The 15,636-nt window shown below is 45.5% G+C and overlaps 1 protein-coding gene across 4 annotated transcripts in view; it reads left to right on the forward strand.

The window, feature by feature from the left end:
• The window catches only part of LOC135396535 (ubiquitin thioesterase OTU1-like), a 33,615-nt gene extending 22,491 nt beyond the window's left edge, over window positions 1-11,124 (forward strand). For all 4 annotated transcript variants that reach the window (XM_064627562.1, XM_064627566.1, XM_064627564.1 and 1 more), the window contains one exon: window positions 8,327-11,124. In XM_064627562.1, coding sequence (XP_064483632.1) covers window positions 8,327-8,821 — 495 coding nt within the window. In that variant the 3' untranslated portion in view covers window positions 8,822-11,124. The remainder of the gene's footprint in view (window positions 1-8,326) is intronic.
• Window positions 11,125-15,636: the final 4,512 nt, after the last annotated feature.

The raw sequence follows: 15,636 nt of genomic DNA on the forward strand, positions 1-15,636 counted from the left end.
TTGATAACAGAACAACAACAGAAATATAATAAATAATTATAGTACTAATATATATAATAAAATATAATAATAATAATTTTTTGATAGCCTTGTGACCTACCGAGAAGTGTTTCGTATGAGGGATTTTTCGAGCGGCAAAACATAGTGCTCTTCTCAGCGGCAAGCGACGCTGTCATGAAATGCCCAAAGCTAACCGCATGAAGCGTTTCCAGAACGGCAGGTGAACAGTTTTTCATGCGAGCGTTTTCGTGCTCTCTCAAGGAAAGAAACTGCACATTAATTGGTACACACTTTTACTAGAAGCGAAAAAGTCTCAAACACAGGTGTTTTCGAGTGATAACACTTCTATAATGAACAAGACTTCAGCAACATGCATGCAAAGAGCCATTTGGTGTGAATGCCGGTCTCGCTATTTACAAAGCACCCAAATACATGAACAAAACGCAGCATTTCAGTTGACATCTTCAGCAATCTGTTGCACACTTCTCTTTGTGTTTTGCATGTTGGATACTCACACGATAATTGTTTTTTAACGTCCACAACAATCTTCTGATCCTCTGCCAAATGCGATTCACCTGAGCAATCTGAGCAATTCCGCGTGTCGTCATCTATGGGGTCTCCCGAAAACTGACGCAGCCTCTGTGGAACTAACCTGAGGCTAATCTCTGATTGGCCGCTTGTGTGCGCCACTTCCGTTGCTTGCCGTAGAGATCTGCTCGTTTCGGACTTCAACGATGATGACACATCTCTATTGCTCTCTGTTGCAGCAACCACGTCTGTGGCTTGCCGCGCTGAACAATCGCGACGACCCACCGCTAAGAAAACTGGATCTTTGCATGCTTTTTCGAATGTAGTACTAACGTCTTGATAATTTCTTAATAATCAATGGCCAAATATAATTTTGATGCTTGCCTGATCCGTCTTTTCAGGATAAGCCTGCTGTGGTATGTGATTGGATTTTGGTGATACAACCAAAAGCAAAATCTGTTGAAATTGAGGCATAAACAGAGTAGAGGAGATGGCGATTCATCTACAAGTCCTGATCGCCGATGATTTAATATCCCGGAGGGCCAGATGTGCTGGGAAGTTTCTTAACCCGTGGTTTCACTGCAGGACGTTGCCGATAAAACTGCCGAGCCAGCACGGCAGGGCGTGGCAGCAAGGCCACATTGTTGTTGTCCACAGGCTGCCTCATCACTCTCCCCCTCAGAGGCAGAGCGGTGCTTACGGTTGAGGATCGCGTGGATACCGAGAAATGTAGATTGAGGACGACATATGGACGAGGGACATCTGGGCTTGTGGTTATGGCAGTGGGTAGAGCAGCTGTATGATGACTTGGACAAGCACAATGTAAGCCAGGCGTGTTCCAGCGAAGGGCTGAAGTGGAGTGGGCTCCAAGTACCGTGACCGGTTCGTGAGCCATACCTGCCAACTCTCCCGATTCATCCGGGAGACTCCTGGATTCAGATCGTTTTGTGCAATTGTACGACCGAGAAGCAAGTCTCCCGGAAAATGCAGTTCCCCCCTCTATATCTCAAACACCTGCTTTTTCTCTGGCCACACAGGCGTAAACGTCAATCGAATACCAGCCCGATTGCTATCGGCATCGCTGCATCCTTCCGGATTCTTTATGTTATGGAGTTCAAGGCTTATGGTTCTAGTTCTAGTACTTCTAGTTTCCAGGCATTTCCTCCATGTTTTCGGGCGACAAAGGTGCTTTTGCACTGTTTCCGCGTTGCATATTGCGCATCATGGCTCAGTGTAAGCGAAACAAGTAACTACACGTGTTTCTGAAGCAGTACACAGATGAATTGGGACACGTGAGGAAGGGCACTATGTGCTCTGCACAGTTTACGGCTGCGACATCACCATTCTGCGTGGAGGGTGGACCGACATTTGTTACCCATGTTACATCGAGCAAGCACAAGAACCACCTTAAATGCCAAGACAAACAGTGCTAGCTAGGTCAGTCTTTCCAAAAGCAAGACAAGGGCTACGATGTTATCCGCGCGGGCCCTCGTCCTCCGTATTTCCAACTCCCGACGATGCCGTCGTCCGACGTTGGAAACACGGATGAGGATTATGCTTTGAACTAAGTCGACTGCAGTTGTCAGTGAAATGGGAAACCGCGCACAAGAGCTCATGATACACGCGCTGAACTGACCACAGCGATGTACACCTGTGACTGATGGCTCTGACGTATTATGCAAACTACATTTTAATGACTCATTAACTAACTTGTTCAACTATTATGTTTAAGCTCTCCTGGGAAGTCCAGATGGGTGATTCCATCTAAACTCAGGCAGGGTGATCCGGACACCATCACCGATTTCTTTTGAAAATATATATGTTTCACCGCAACACGCAGGAACAATAAATATTTTGGCTCTATTTGTTGTGGTCCACCAGAAATAAAATTCCCAAAGAAATTGACTCGGCGACGGAGCTTTCTCACGGAGCGACTTTGGAGTTTTATTCCTCGCCATCGGGCGATCCCGAACTATAGATATTTTTTTTGTCGTACAAGACGTCAGGTACAACGACTTTCAGTGTGCGTAAACTGCGCGGGTCAATTCTATTATGATTTTCAATTAAAAATCGCCAAAGTTGCAACAAAATTCACATTTTGCTCATATTTGTCTTTGCGCTGTACTCCTCCTATATATGCCATCGAGATATATGAGGTACCACTGTGTAGGTCGAAGCGTGCTCTTTCAATTGATGTCAAATTTACATGTCTGTACCTTGCCCCCGTTCGGCAAGGAGGTGAAGAGTACAGCTATGTCCTCAAAAATTGGGCTTTTTGGACTCTCGTTTCTCAAAAACCCCACCTCCGATTTCCTTCATAATTTGTAGTTATATAGCCCAGGCTATTGCCTACATGTGTTCGCAAAATGTAAGGTTCCCTCTCAACAGAACCCGGTGTAGACCGCAACAAACTTGCAGTGCGGAGCACACAATGTACATCGCGACTGGGAGAACCACGCTAGAGAATTAACAGGATCAGTGGCGTCTGCTGCTGCTGACATCTCCAGCCTTGAATGACAAAGCTCAGGATGCAGACCTACCGCAAATCCCATCCTAGCAATATATTTTGAGTCTTTCTGACTCGTTTTTCCCACAGTCGAATCTCAATACCATTCACGTGAAGTTCAGCGACGTTCTGAGTCGGTGGCTTGTGTTTCCGACATGAACTCCAAGTACAGTATGGATCGCGTGTACTGTGCCGACTGTGCGGTGCTATGGTAGCCATCTTAAGCCAAAAAATCGAAACAACTACGCGTTTGTTATTAGAAACAAGCTTCCTAGAAACATACTGGGCCTGAAAGAAGGAAGAATGGAAGGCTGTGCAAGCGGCTGTCGCAATCCAGTCTTACCAGGTGTGGACGAAAAAAGTGGAAGAAGATGGACGCATGCTCGTTAAATTGATGCCAAAGTTGCATGTCTGTACCGTGCTCAGTTTCGGCAAGGCGGTGTAGGAAGTGCCATGCTCTCTCTCGTTTCTCAAAAACTCCACCTCCGATCTGCTTCGTATTTTGTAGTTACGTAGCTGATGCTATGACATACATGTGTCCGCAAAACGGAAGGCTCCCTTTCAGCACAATTGAGGGTAGCACGCAACGAAGTAGGAATGCCGGCAGAAGGGAAGGCCCTTGAACCGTGATATCATCAAAATGTAATAACCGCGTGCAATAAGACAGAAACTCTACACTTTTTAAGCACATAGTCGTCAAGAATTGGTTTATTTATACAAAATATTTTTCAGAAAAACGATAATACAGATCACATAACTTGTAAGACCAGCGGCATGGCCGAATGGGCTAAGGCGTCCGCTCGTTGGTGGTAACCAAGGTCGTGCTGTAGACTGGGAGGTGGTGGGTTCGAATCCTACCGCCGGCTGTGCTGTCTGAGGTTTTCCCTGGGTTTTCCGAAGACTTTCCAGACGAATGTCGGCACAGTTCCCCCTGAATTCGGCCCAGGACGCATACTAATCCCCCTGTCCCCCACTCCTTCCTGCTGTCCTCTCTCCGTCTGTTCACATCTGTACGCCGCTCATAGCCACAGTTGCTTCGCGGCGCTAACACGCAATCAAAAAAAAACAACAACATAACTTGTAAGGTGCTTGTAAGGACTGGCTCGACTCCGCCGTTAATGTCCCTTTTCGGAAGATACTCCGGTTGTTCCTCGGAAACTCTGGACATCTTGACAGTGACGCGTCCATCTCCTTCCACGGTTTTTGTCCACATGTGGCAAGACTGGATTCAGACAGCCGCTCGCGCTGCCTTTCATTCTTCCTTCTTTGAGGCCCAGTATGTTTCTAGGGAACTTGTTTCAAAGAGCGAAAGCGCCATTCTTTCGATTTTTTGGCTTAAGATGACTACCATATCTCCGCACTGTCGGCACAGTATACGTGACCCATACTGTACTTGGAGTTCATGTCGGAAACACAAGCCACTGACTCAGAATCTCACTGAACTTCACGTGAACGGCACTGTGGGAAAAACGAGTCAGAAAGACTCAAAATATATTACTAGGATGGGATTTGCGGTAGGTCTGCATCCTGAGCTCTGTCATTCAAGGCCGGAGACGTCGGCAGTAGCAGACACCACAGATCCTGTTAACTCTCTGGCGTGGTTCTCCCAGTCGCGATGTACATCGTGTGCTCCGCACTCCACATTTGTTGCTGTCTATCCCGACTTATGCTGAGAGGGAACCTTCCGTTTTGCGATCACATGTAGGTCATAGCCTGGGTTATATAACTACAAAATATGAAGGAAATCGGAGGTGGGTTTTTTTGAGAAACGAGAGTCCAAAAAACACAATTTTTGAAAACATAGCTGTACTCTACACCGCCTTGACGAAAGTGGGCAAGGTATAGACATGTAAACTTGACATCAGTTTAAAGAGCACGCTTCGACCTACACAGTGGTACCTCATATATCTCGATGGCGTATATAGCAGGAGTACAGCGTAAGGACAAATATAAGCAAAATGTGAATTTCGTTGCAACTTTGGCAATTTTTAATTGAACATCAAAATAGAATTGACCCGCTCTGTTTGCGCACTCTGAAAGTCGTTGTACCTGACAAATTGTGAAAAAAAAAATCCATAGTTTAGGACCACCCGATGGCGAGGAATAAAATGTCAAAGTCGCTCCGTCATAAAGCTCCGTCGCCGAGTCAATTTCTTTGGGATTTCTTTTCTGGCGGACCACAACATATAGAGCCAAAATATTTATTGCTCCTGTGTGTATGCGTGTTGCGGCAGAACATATATTTTTTCAAAGGAAATCGGTGATGGTGTCTGGACCAACTTGCCTGAGTTGAGATGGAATCACCCAGATGGGCTTTCGAATTTCGACACATTACTGAGGTAGTGGTGAACGAGTAGTGTTGAATGTGAGGGCAGTTCAGCATCGCGAAGAGAAGAGAGACATAGTTTTGTGTCTTCACGTTCTTTTGAGAAAGTGTCATAGCCTTGGCACAACATGACACCCGGATAGTTTCTTGGAGAGGGCAAAGTCTGTTGCTGCAAAACTTGTGCATGATGTGCCTGCTGAGGTCAAGTTTGCTCCTGTTACACATGCAAATAAAAGCCTCCCAACATCGGCTTTCTCCTACACCCCCCCCCCCCCCTCCCCACTTTTGAAATCTCCCTAATTTGGATGTTCCCAAGTTGGCAGGTATGGTGAGCAGTGAGCTCCTAGGGTTGTCGCCAAGGAAGTGCCGGAGTGGACCATCGTAAAGTAGATAGAGCCGGGGAATGAAGCTCACTGTGGTGTCCCGGCAAGTCCCCGTGGAGCAGAGGTCCCGGTGCCCCTTGTCTGCCAGCTGGTGCTTGACTGCTCTCTTGCTGAAGATGACCAATGTGTTCCTGAACATAATGTTCTATGTTCGGGTCACCAATGAGGCGTAGACTGAGCCAGAGTTGAGGAAAGTGTTTTAATCGGGCAATGCCTCGAAGCATCTACAGACGCCCATGTGCAACGTTCTTTTAAAAACATTTGGCTTGCGCCATGTGACATAACACAGGAGCACAGGTGGAGTTAATAATCGTCCACGTCGTCGATATCTGAAGTCTGCTGGTACAAAATAAACAAACTGTTGAAGGAAAACTAATTCTTGAAAAGTGATGGGGTGACATAACAACCACTCAAATGTGCGAATCACATTACCATAATAAAGACTTGTTTAACACACCAATTGGGTCACGGTAGCTACGGCACCGTGCCTTGTAGAATTGATTTTCCGGGTGCCAGCTATATTCCCCATGCCTTTGGTGCCATATTGATCTATCTTTACCATCTGTATACGCCTTATGCATAAGTGTGCGCCATCTGTGCGCGGAGACGGAGACTACGTTTACGCGCCATGTTTTAGTATAGCTGCCTGTGGTTTCGGTTTTCGCCACATCGCCTATAGCAAAAAACGCGGCATCCCGGGAGGTTGACCGGCAACTCCCCATTACTTCTCGTGCCACTGGCACCCAAAAGGGCGATATTGGCCAGAATACCGAGAAAGTAAATCCTCAGTTCGCTATTATTGCCTCTAAAATAATGAAAAAGGCACGTGACACGTTCACTGTCAGAACATGCATAGATTTAGGTTGTTTGGCGTGTCACGGGACACCAGCTTCTTTCAGAAGTAGGTCTATACTAAACGCGAGCTACAGAGAACTTCATTTATGTGCAGGAGTGTTGAATTTCCAGTGGAAGCGTGCTGCAAGACCAGCATTTAGAAGATGATTGGGAAAATGAGCTTTGTGCACTGTCTCTCTTAGTGGTACATGTCTGTTGGTGACATTGTTGCTATAATTATAATTGCTTTAAAAAGGAACTGTGTACCAAGCAGATAACGAAGTACGACATATCAGATTTCAGAGCAAAGGCAATGTGCTCCTTCTGGTGTGCCGTTGCCCTTGCATCACAAAGAAAACGGCATGACATGCGCGGAAATCGTAAAATCATCACAGAAAGTCCGGTTTTCTGTGTCTCTAAGAAAGGGGCTCTTCTTATTTCTCTGTGTGAACAGTCAGCCCCACTTGACTTCCATCTCAAAAAGTATGTATCCGTTCACCTTTTGTTGGGTTTCTTGTACTGAACAGCTACATGTGCGAGTATGAAAGTACACCTGATATTTTACTGAAGATATACAAAATGTGTCTAGTCACTGTTGCTCAAATGCTTTTTTATTGAGTTACTGAACAGGAGCAGCAGCTAAGCAAAGAGTCTTGTAGTAAGATCATGCATCGCCACTCCATGCTGCACAACCACGCATATAGGGACGCGCTACGTAAGTAACACACCGCATCGGAACACTCTGCTGTAAACTTCGGGAAAGTATTTGAGTATTCAAACGTACAAAAGCGACAGAGTCCGAAAAGCGCGCAATTCGATGTGAGATTGAGTCACGGAGTTGCAGCTACGCCGAGCGTGCTTATGCGATGCCGTTTGCTTGTTGTAGAAGACGACAACGAAGTTGTCCGAAAGAAACGTTAGTATAACGTTAGCTTCGCGAGCTCGGCTGTGCATTCTTCCTGGTCGCCTGCCATCCTGAAAAGCTTGAATCGCAAGTTTCCCCACTCTCCAGCTGGTCCCATTCCAGGAAATCGCACATAGCACGATTGCTCGTATACTCAAACATGGCGCCGCTGCCAGCTGCCGCCACGAGATGGCAGCACTTATTAATAAGGCGGATTAGAAGTTAAACTAAGCATCTTTCATTTGGAATGAAATTTTACAAAGCAAAGCATCTTGGTCAGAACTAGAATTCGTTGAAAGGCTGTGCCCGGTGCTTTTTTCAAGGGCAAGCCATCGTTTGTACCGTAAAGAGGTCACAGCCTTTTCATCCTTCGCATATCTAGAACAATGAAGAAGGGGAGGGGTGACCATAAATGTGCAAACACAACCTGTACCAGAGTAGGCCAGACCTGGGTTTAAACGAACTGTATTGTCTTCTTATGGTGGGAAGTTTTCAAAACAGTTGCATTGTGAAGCTATGCGGCTTGTAAGGTTACCAGATTTAATCTTCCGTAATGAATTTGGTTATAGTGTGGTACCGCTTATAGTGCAGATTCTCAGTGGTCCTGCGACATACGTTGTAAGCAATCTCCACTGTAGTACTATATGGTATTGCGTGAGAACAGCAAACTGGATGCATATGATTCTGGTATTAAAATCTTCTAGAAAGATCTTAGCACTTGCACCTTTCAGTGGCATGCTTTGCAAGTGTCAAATTTTGGCAGTGCAAGTTTGTCCCGTAGAAAACACATGGGGCTGTGCAAGTGATAAGACGAGGTGTTGCAGACTGACACACTTTACACGCAGGTGATTGCTGATACAGTTGCTGGTGATCGCCATACCTACAATGAAGCTTTCCTTGGCCGGCCCAACCGTGAATACTGCACCTGGATACTTAATGAAGAACACTGGGGAGGAGCAATAGAGCTCTCTATCCTTAGCCGTTACTACATGCTGGAAATTGTAGCAGTTGATGCCCAGAACGTTCGACTTCATCGTTTTGGTGAAGATGCTGGCTACAGCAGCCGTATCCTGCTCCTCTATGATGGCATCCACTATGATCCTCTGCTGTTAGAGTCTCTCGACCCTTCTCAACCTCCACGGACACTTTTCTCGACAGCAGATGACTCTGTTTTGACCATGGCATTGGAAGTGGCGAGGGAAGCCAAGGCAAGTCGACAATACACTGACGTTCAGAACTTCACCCTCAGGTGTCTAGCCTGTGATGTGGGTTTGGTAGGGCAGGAACAGGCACGCAAGCATGCAGCAGAAACCGGCCATGTGCGATTTGGTGAAGTATGACTGAAATTTGTTTTCTGGCTTGATGCTGGGATGGGTGGAAAACGTGGTTCTTAAAGGGAGAGTAATATATAAGGCTTGCCACTGAGAAGAAGATAGATCATGTTGTATGTTTTTGCCAAATTTATCACTTCTTAGCCCCTACAGCGTGCATCACTGAAAATGAAGAGTGACAGCTCACTAGCCTACACTTCTCTGGCACAAGCCTCCTGAAGTTCAAGCACATTTGCAGTAGCAGCTTCTTGTACCTTAATTTTATTGTGGGAAGTTGTTTTGTCTGGCTGGGCACTAAGGCGCCAGCATAGTGCGCGGCCAAAGGCGAGTTGTGCAAGTCCTTTTAGCGACGAATGCCATGAGAAAGTAAATTGCAGCCGAAAATAGGCACTAGCTGCAGTTTAGTGGCACTGTAGCTCTCGACTACTCACAACCGTTATAAGTTTCGGGCGAAAACTCTTGTGCCGTGGCTACTCCTTATAATCATGCTCGCACTGTATATATATTGTTCCATCAGGTAGAAACCACCCAGCATGATCTCAAAGTGCAATGCATCATTCATGTGTTGCATTTTTTTTTTGTTCCGACTGTGTCATAGGTTTCGTCGTAGACTTACAATGTTGCATTATGGCATTGCACTTACTATGTCAGTTTTTCGCTCTTTCTAGTGATTAATATGAAGATATGCCATTAATATTTTGCAATCTGTGCGTTAGCTGTTAAGTGCTGATATGAATTCTTGAGAAGTTTACAAAGGCATGCATAAATATAATGTTGAGCATCAATTTAGCACTTGTGCTTTACGGAACACAGTTTTATAACAAAGCAATGTGACACGAAAGTGTGATTGCATATGAATTGCACTGAACTATGCTCTTGATGGTTCTAGGAGAGGCCTTTCAGCTTTGTCTTTACTTTTTAATGCGGTATAATAGACTACCTGAAATTTGTGTCGGATCATACATGGAAGCGAGATTACAAGGGAAAGTGTCTATGCTTATTTAGGAAGTCGGAATGAACGTGATCATGGTGGCACATAATAGTGTTTGCATGTTGAAGGTGTCTGCTCCATGGTACTGTGCAGCACCAGGTATGCCCTAGTTCTGTGGAAAAATAGAAAGCAAGTGCAACGTGTCAACTTGTGCCACTAACAGATGTCAATCCTGTTTTAACCCTGCTGTTCCCGAAACCTTTATTCTGGATTGCAGATCCACATTTTTCAGGTTCTATTTCATTATATTCCACTACTTTCTTCGCATCTGATTGATGGTATTGTGCAGAAACAGAAGCATAGCGAGAAAGATAGCAAGTGTATATTTCTTGCATCATGATTTGTATTTAATTTCTTGGAGCTTCTCTCTGTGCCGTGAGAAACAAGTGTTGCAGGCAGGACACAAACACTTCATAGTGCAAAAGGTGCTTTATGTAACTGCCACACTGAAAGATCAAAATGAGACGAATGAAAGCTTTGACCTGGGACCTTGTAATACACACATATGTTTAAACGTATTGTGACTGCACATGAGCAATTGCTGCAATGATACATACAAGCTGTCAACAATTGTTCTACAGCTATTAGCACTACGGGCTGCAACCCTCAGTCAGTGTGAATGTAATATGCAAACAACGGAAAATGGGACAAGTGAAACAATGTTAAGATTGCCTTTTTATGGTCAATCAATATTGTGAAGACCTTGTATATGATTTAAGTTCAAACTTTGGTATTGAAAATAGGTTAGATGTAATCCAGCATAGGAAATGTATATTTATGATCCTCTAAGTGCATCAGTTTAATTTAAGCATTTAGAAATCCTTTGGAGATGTTCTCAGGTTGAAAGATGATGAAAGATGAAAGTCACTGAAAAGGTTAGCCAGCTGTAGGGCTCGAACCCACATCTTCTGGATTACCGGTCCAGGGCTCTACCAACTGAGCTGAGTTGTTCCAGCTTCAGAACATCAGTTCTCTCATGTTCTCACATTCTCAGGTTGCCTGCTGACAAAAATGCTTGCATGGAAGGCAAGATAGTGATAGTCTTTGTGGTGAAATGCTGCTGTGTCAACTGCAGTGTAGCTCACATTAAGTTTCTTCCTCAGTTGTCCTCAGTAGTTGAGATTATGTATCGAATGGCATGTGTGTTGCTAAATCAGTTTGAGCAACTTATGCTCTTTTGCCAATTTAATTGACTTGATCCTAATGACGTTTGCATGGGGTTTAAATGGTGTTGTACCTGGTACTTGACTATGTCAAGTACCAAATAATTTTTTCTTGTACGCTTATTGTTGCACCATAAAAGATGATTATTGGCCCACTATTACATATTCGGTGTGATTAATCCTACACAGTCTCTGCAAAGAAACTTAGTCACAGTGCATAACATGTGCGTCGGGATTCTCGTTGCTCTTTGATAGAATTTAATGCTTAAAGCCCCAGGACCATTGATGGAAGTGCTGCACCATTTGCAACAAACTGCATCAATCAGGGAGTGTTGCGCCATCCTGCACCGTAGAGGGCGTTTATGCTGCTTTTGTGCCGAAGTTGCGCCAGAGTGCGCAGTAGACAACTACAGTAGACCCTCGTTATAACGAAGTCGTCGGTACCAGAAAAAAATTCGATACAAGCGATGTTTCGGTAAACGGGGAAGCACCATAAATACGGTGTAATTTGACCCAAATTGCGTGGAAATTGCGTGGGAGCACGTTAGAACAACTAATTTCAAGAAGACAATGAGAAAAGGAGTCTTACAAACCTTTATTGCGGCGAGAAAAAGCTCATAATCTCATATTGCCGAGCAGTATTGCTGCGCAGCAACAGCACGTCTTCCAGTTTTCTTGAGGCACTGCATAAGGGTGTAGTCACCCCCACCGCATTCGACTTTGTTGCGCAAAAGACGAAGTATATATTACGTGTTAAAGCTGTCGACGGAATTTCCCGTGTTCCGTCCTCCAAGTCTTCGTTTTAACTTTTCGCACCCAAGACAATGTCGACGACTTCCTCATCCGTGGTGGCACCAACAATGGGCATGTCCACATCCACAAGCGCGAAAGAATCGAATACACTGGTCCATGAGTTGTAGGATGAATGTTGTGTTCGCTGGCAAGAACTCCAAACACCTCCGTACAGAGAGACTTCGGTGCTGTCATGCCGAAAAGCAAAGCAACGGTTTCCCTCCCAATCACTAAAGGGTAGTTTCATTTATAATCGAATGATGCCCGCCGGTCACATTTTTTATTTCTCTCGAGAAAAACATATGTTATCCCACCCACAAAGAAGTGCAAAAGGTGCCTGACCGCAGGTCTCTGCGATATTTTCTACTCCGCCCACGGCGCTTCGAAGCAACCGGCGCGATTTCGCGACTTACATTTTTTCCAAATTTGTGACCTTGTATCTCTTGAACGAGATGTCCCATTTGTACCAATTTTTTTTTTCTGAGAGAGTGGATAGTGCACGTTCCACTGTGGTTATTAAATTTATATGGTCAAGAGAAAAGTGTACGAAAAAAAAAATCCCGAAAACGCAACAGAGAACCGTTTTACCGCACCTTTGGAAGGTCATGGCCGCGGCCCTGGATCTCCAACTGTGATGTTCTTCGCATGAGCAGAAAGATCATTCTTTGCTCTTTCGTTTGACGTCAAACACATTGATGTATCTTCAGCCCTTATCCCCTAAGAACGCCGTGAACACGGAAGGGTAGGGGAATATTCTCATTTTCGTGGCAGTTTTTACCAAAAAAGGACATCTTGAAATTGTCCAATATTTCGTACTAACGTAGCTGAGACATAGCTCTTTCACGACATGCAATAAAATGTTTGCTTATTTTTGTCCCAGAGGGCGCGCAATTTTTTTTTCGCACCCCTATTGGGCAGCGCTCGAAGCACAGCAAACCATATACATCCCAGGTACATCCTGGCGATATCGCAAATTGGATGTTAGGATATCCATGGGAGCTTCACAGAGAGCCCGTTTACGTAGAAAGTACATCCATGCGACTGCCAGATTCCTACTGTTTTCACATCCCAGAACCGTCGCATAGACATCTATTTTGGATATTTGGATGTTCCTAGGATATTTTAAAATTTATGCTATTCTTGTGTTGAATCAATTGGCAGCACACCCCACTTGGGGAGGGGTCAACTTTCGGCCATAATTCAAGACCAATGCAGACCGCGCGATAGTAAAGGAGCTTTCGCCTTTCACCATATGACTGATATGAGACGCAGACTCCCTTTTCGATCCCTCCACCGCGTACGGGGATTTCAAGAGATACCAGAGTGAGCATATACTGAAATATAAATTGTTGGAGTACGTTCATGAAGTGTATCGTGGCGTATCACGTTTGTAACGGTGACAACGTCTTTGCCGTTAACTTGAGAGTCCGCAAACGACGTCAGCGTATAGCTGCGAGTGTTCCTTACACCCCATCCCTGCAAATATCGTGTTTTTAACTCAAGCTACTGTCTATGATGTGATCACTTGGTAGATGAAGCAGTAAACCTACAATTTTTCTCTATTTGCTTACGTCACGCCGCTAAAGGTCACGTGTCCTAAATGTCTCCGAAAAATAAAGCGCGCTTGCGCCTTTCTTTTTACATCTATCAGATGTCCCAGGGATATAGAAAGTAAGACACTTTTCGAAGTCCCATTGTGGACGTATAGGTAACGTCGCATAGACGTGGCGGACATATGCGACGTGTGCGACATTTGTGGGACGTACCTGGGATATTTCTGGTTTACTGGGAGGGGTCAGACAGACGTACAAAGAGTGGACTTCTACCCCACCCCCTGATTATTATTTTTTTCTTTCGGTGAGGGTGCCGTCATGCCGAAGGCCGACTATAGTAATATGCACACATCACTGTGATGTCCGCAGACAAGCAAAAGTTCGTTGCTTAGGCTTTCCCACGCGGTTTCCCACCCTGTGGAGTTGTTGAAATACTTCAAGACTGTTGCCTGTTACGTGCTTGAAGGAAATCGGACATGGGAACATGACATTTGTAAATACTGCGGCTTTGCCGAACCGAAGCGCGAGACGTCTCTTCTCTTGTAATTTTGTTTTGTTATTTGCTGGTTTCTTCTACTTGTGAACAAAGACGGAATTTGAAACACTCAGGTGATATGCCACGATGCCGACAGATCGCCCAAGGACTGGTTGCCTGGTCTTCCTGGGAATCATAGGACATGTCCGGTCTATTATTTCTTCAAGGTGAACTCCTTTTAGAAATATTATTTGAAGGAGTTAGCCTTCCAATGGGTGAGAAGGTCGGGACGCTGCGTGGGAAAAGATGGTCTTTAGGCGTCTACTGGGTTCCCGCCGCTGTCCACATTTTAAGACAAGGGCCTTGCTTTCCTCGATGTTACGTATGGATTTCGTTTTGTCGTCGGCGTAGCGTGTTCTTCTGCGCTCCCCATGGCCAGCCGTAGCCACACCAGAAGTCGACTATACTGCACGGACTACACTTAACGACAAAAGAAAAAAGAAAACCCTGGAACAAGAACTTCAGACCGGTATCGTTGATAGGATCAGGGCTGTTGAATACCATCTTGAGCACCTCGGAGGCAGTCCATGTCCACGACACCGACGAAATATGTGTGAACTGCTACAACACGTTCGACTACAGGTTGCTGAGGCAGGGCCTTCAGGTGAACAAGATCCTCTGGCTTCAAGCCCTGACGACGCTGACTTCACTGACCCCACCGAAATTGTGCAGACTGTGAACTGGAGCATATCAGAGCAAGATATTGGTGTGAGCCCACTGAGGCACCCGTAGTAGACGAAGTAGAAGAAACCAGCAAATAACAAAACAAAATTGCAAGAGAATAGACGTCTCGCGCTTCGGTTCGGCAAAGCCGCAGTATTTACAAATGTCGTGTTCCCATGTCCGATTTCCTTCAAGCACGTAACCTTGAAGGGATTAACCGGGTGGGAAAGCCTAAGCCACGAACTTTTGTTTGTCTGCGGACATCACAGTGATCTGTGAATATTACTATAGTCGGCCTTCGGCATGACGGCACCCTCACCGAAAGCAAAAAAAAAAAAAAAAAGAAAGAAAAGCCAGGGGGTGGGGTAGAAGTCCACTCTTTGTACGTCTGTCTGACCCCTGCGAGCGCTGCCCAATAGGGGTGCGAAAAAAAAAATTGCGCGCCCTCTGGGACCAAAATAAGCGAGAATAAGGGGGCGAGTTTTCGTACCGAGCCCCCCCCCCCACCTTGGAGGTCTGGCTACACCATTGAGCCTAGCCCTAGCTAAGCAGTCTCGGGACCCACGTGCACCGTCGTGTTGATGCCCCAACGATCGCGTGGACAATTTTGGATTATCTTTTGTGTTTTGCCCAACTCGGGGACACGTGCCAACGTCAAGTATACACCAACTAGCTTGCATTTTGCCATGTTCATCAATATCCAAGCTGACAGGTACGAGGTGATCTCCACACGCAGACCGCTTTTCGATTCCTATGGGTAGCTTTGCATGTCTCTAAAGATATCGTTCAGACCTATTGTTCATGATCACTGCGCTACCTTTGAGGATTACTAGGCTCTTCGACAACGAAAGACACTGCATATGTGGACACGCAGTTCACGCCCGCTGTGTACTGACTTGTCGGAAGCGGCTATGTCACGTTAGGCTCGTGGCTCCCCGATCTCGTGCCTATAAATTGAGAAGAAAATTGCCCAAGACACAATGAAACTGAAATTAACGGGGAAAGCGCTCATTCCGCATCATAAATTAGTGACCATACACGCCTGAGGCCCACTAAAGGAAGCTGGAAGCTGCGCCAAAACTCCGTTTTTCTTGCGGCAGAACAGTTTGATGCACTTCCATCACTGC

The sequence above is a fragment of the Ornithodoros turicata genome, chromosome 6 (assembly GCF_037126465.1).
Source record: "Ornithodoros turicata isolate Travis chromosome 6, ASM3712646v1, whole genome shotgun sequence".
Classification (NCBI taxonomy): domain Eukaryota; kingdom Metazoa; phylum Arthropoda; class Arachnida; order Ixodida; family Argasidae; genus Ornithodoros; species Ornithodoros turicata.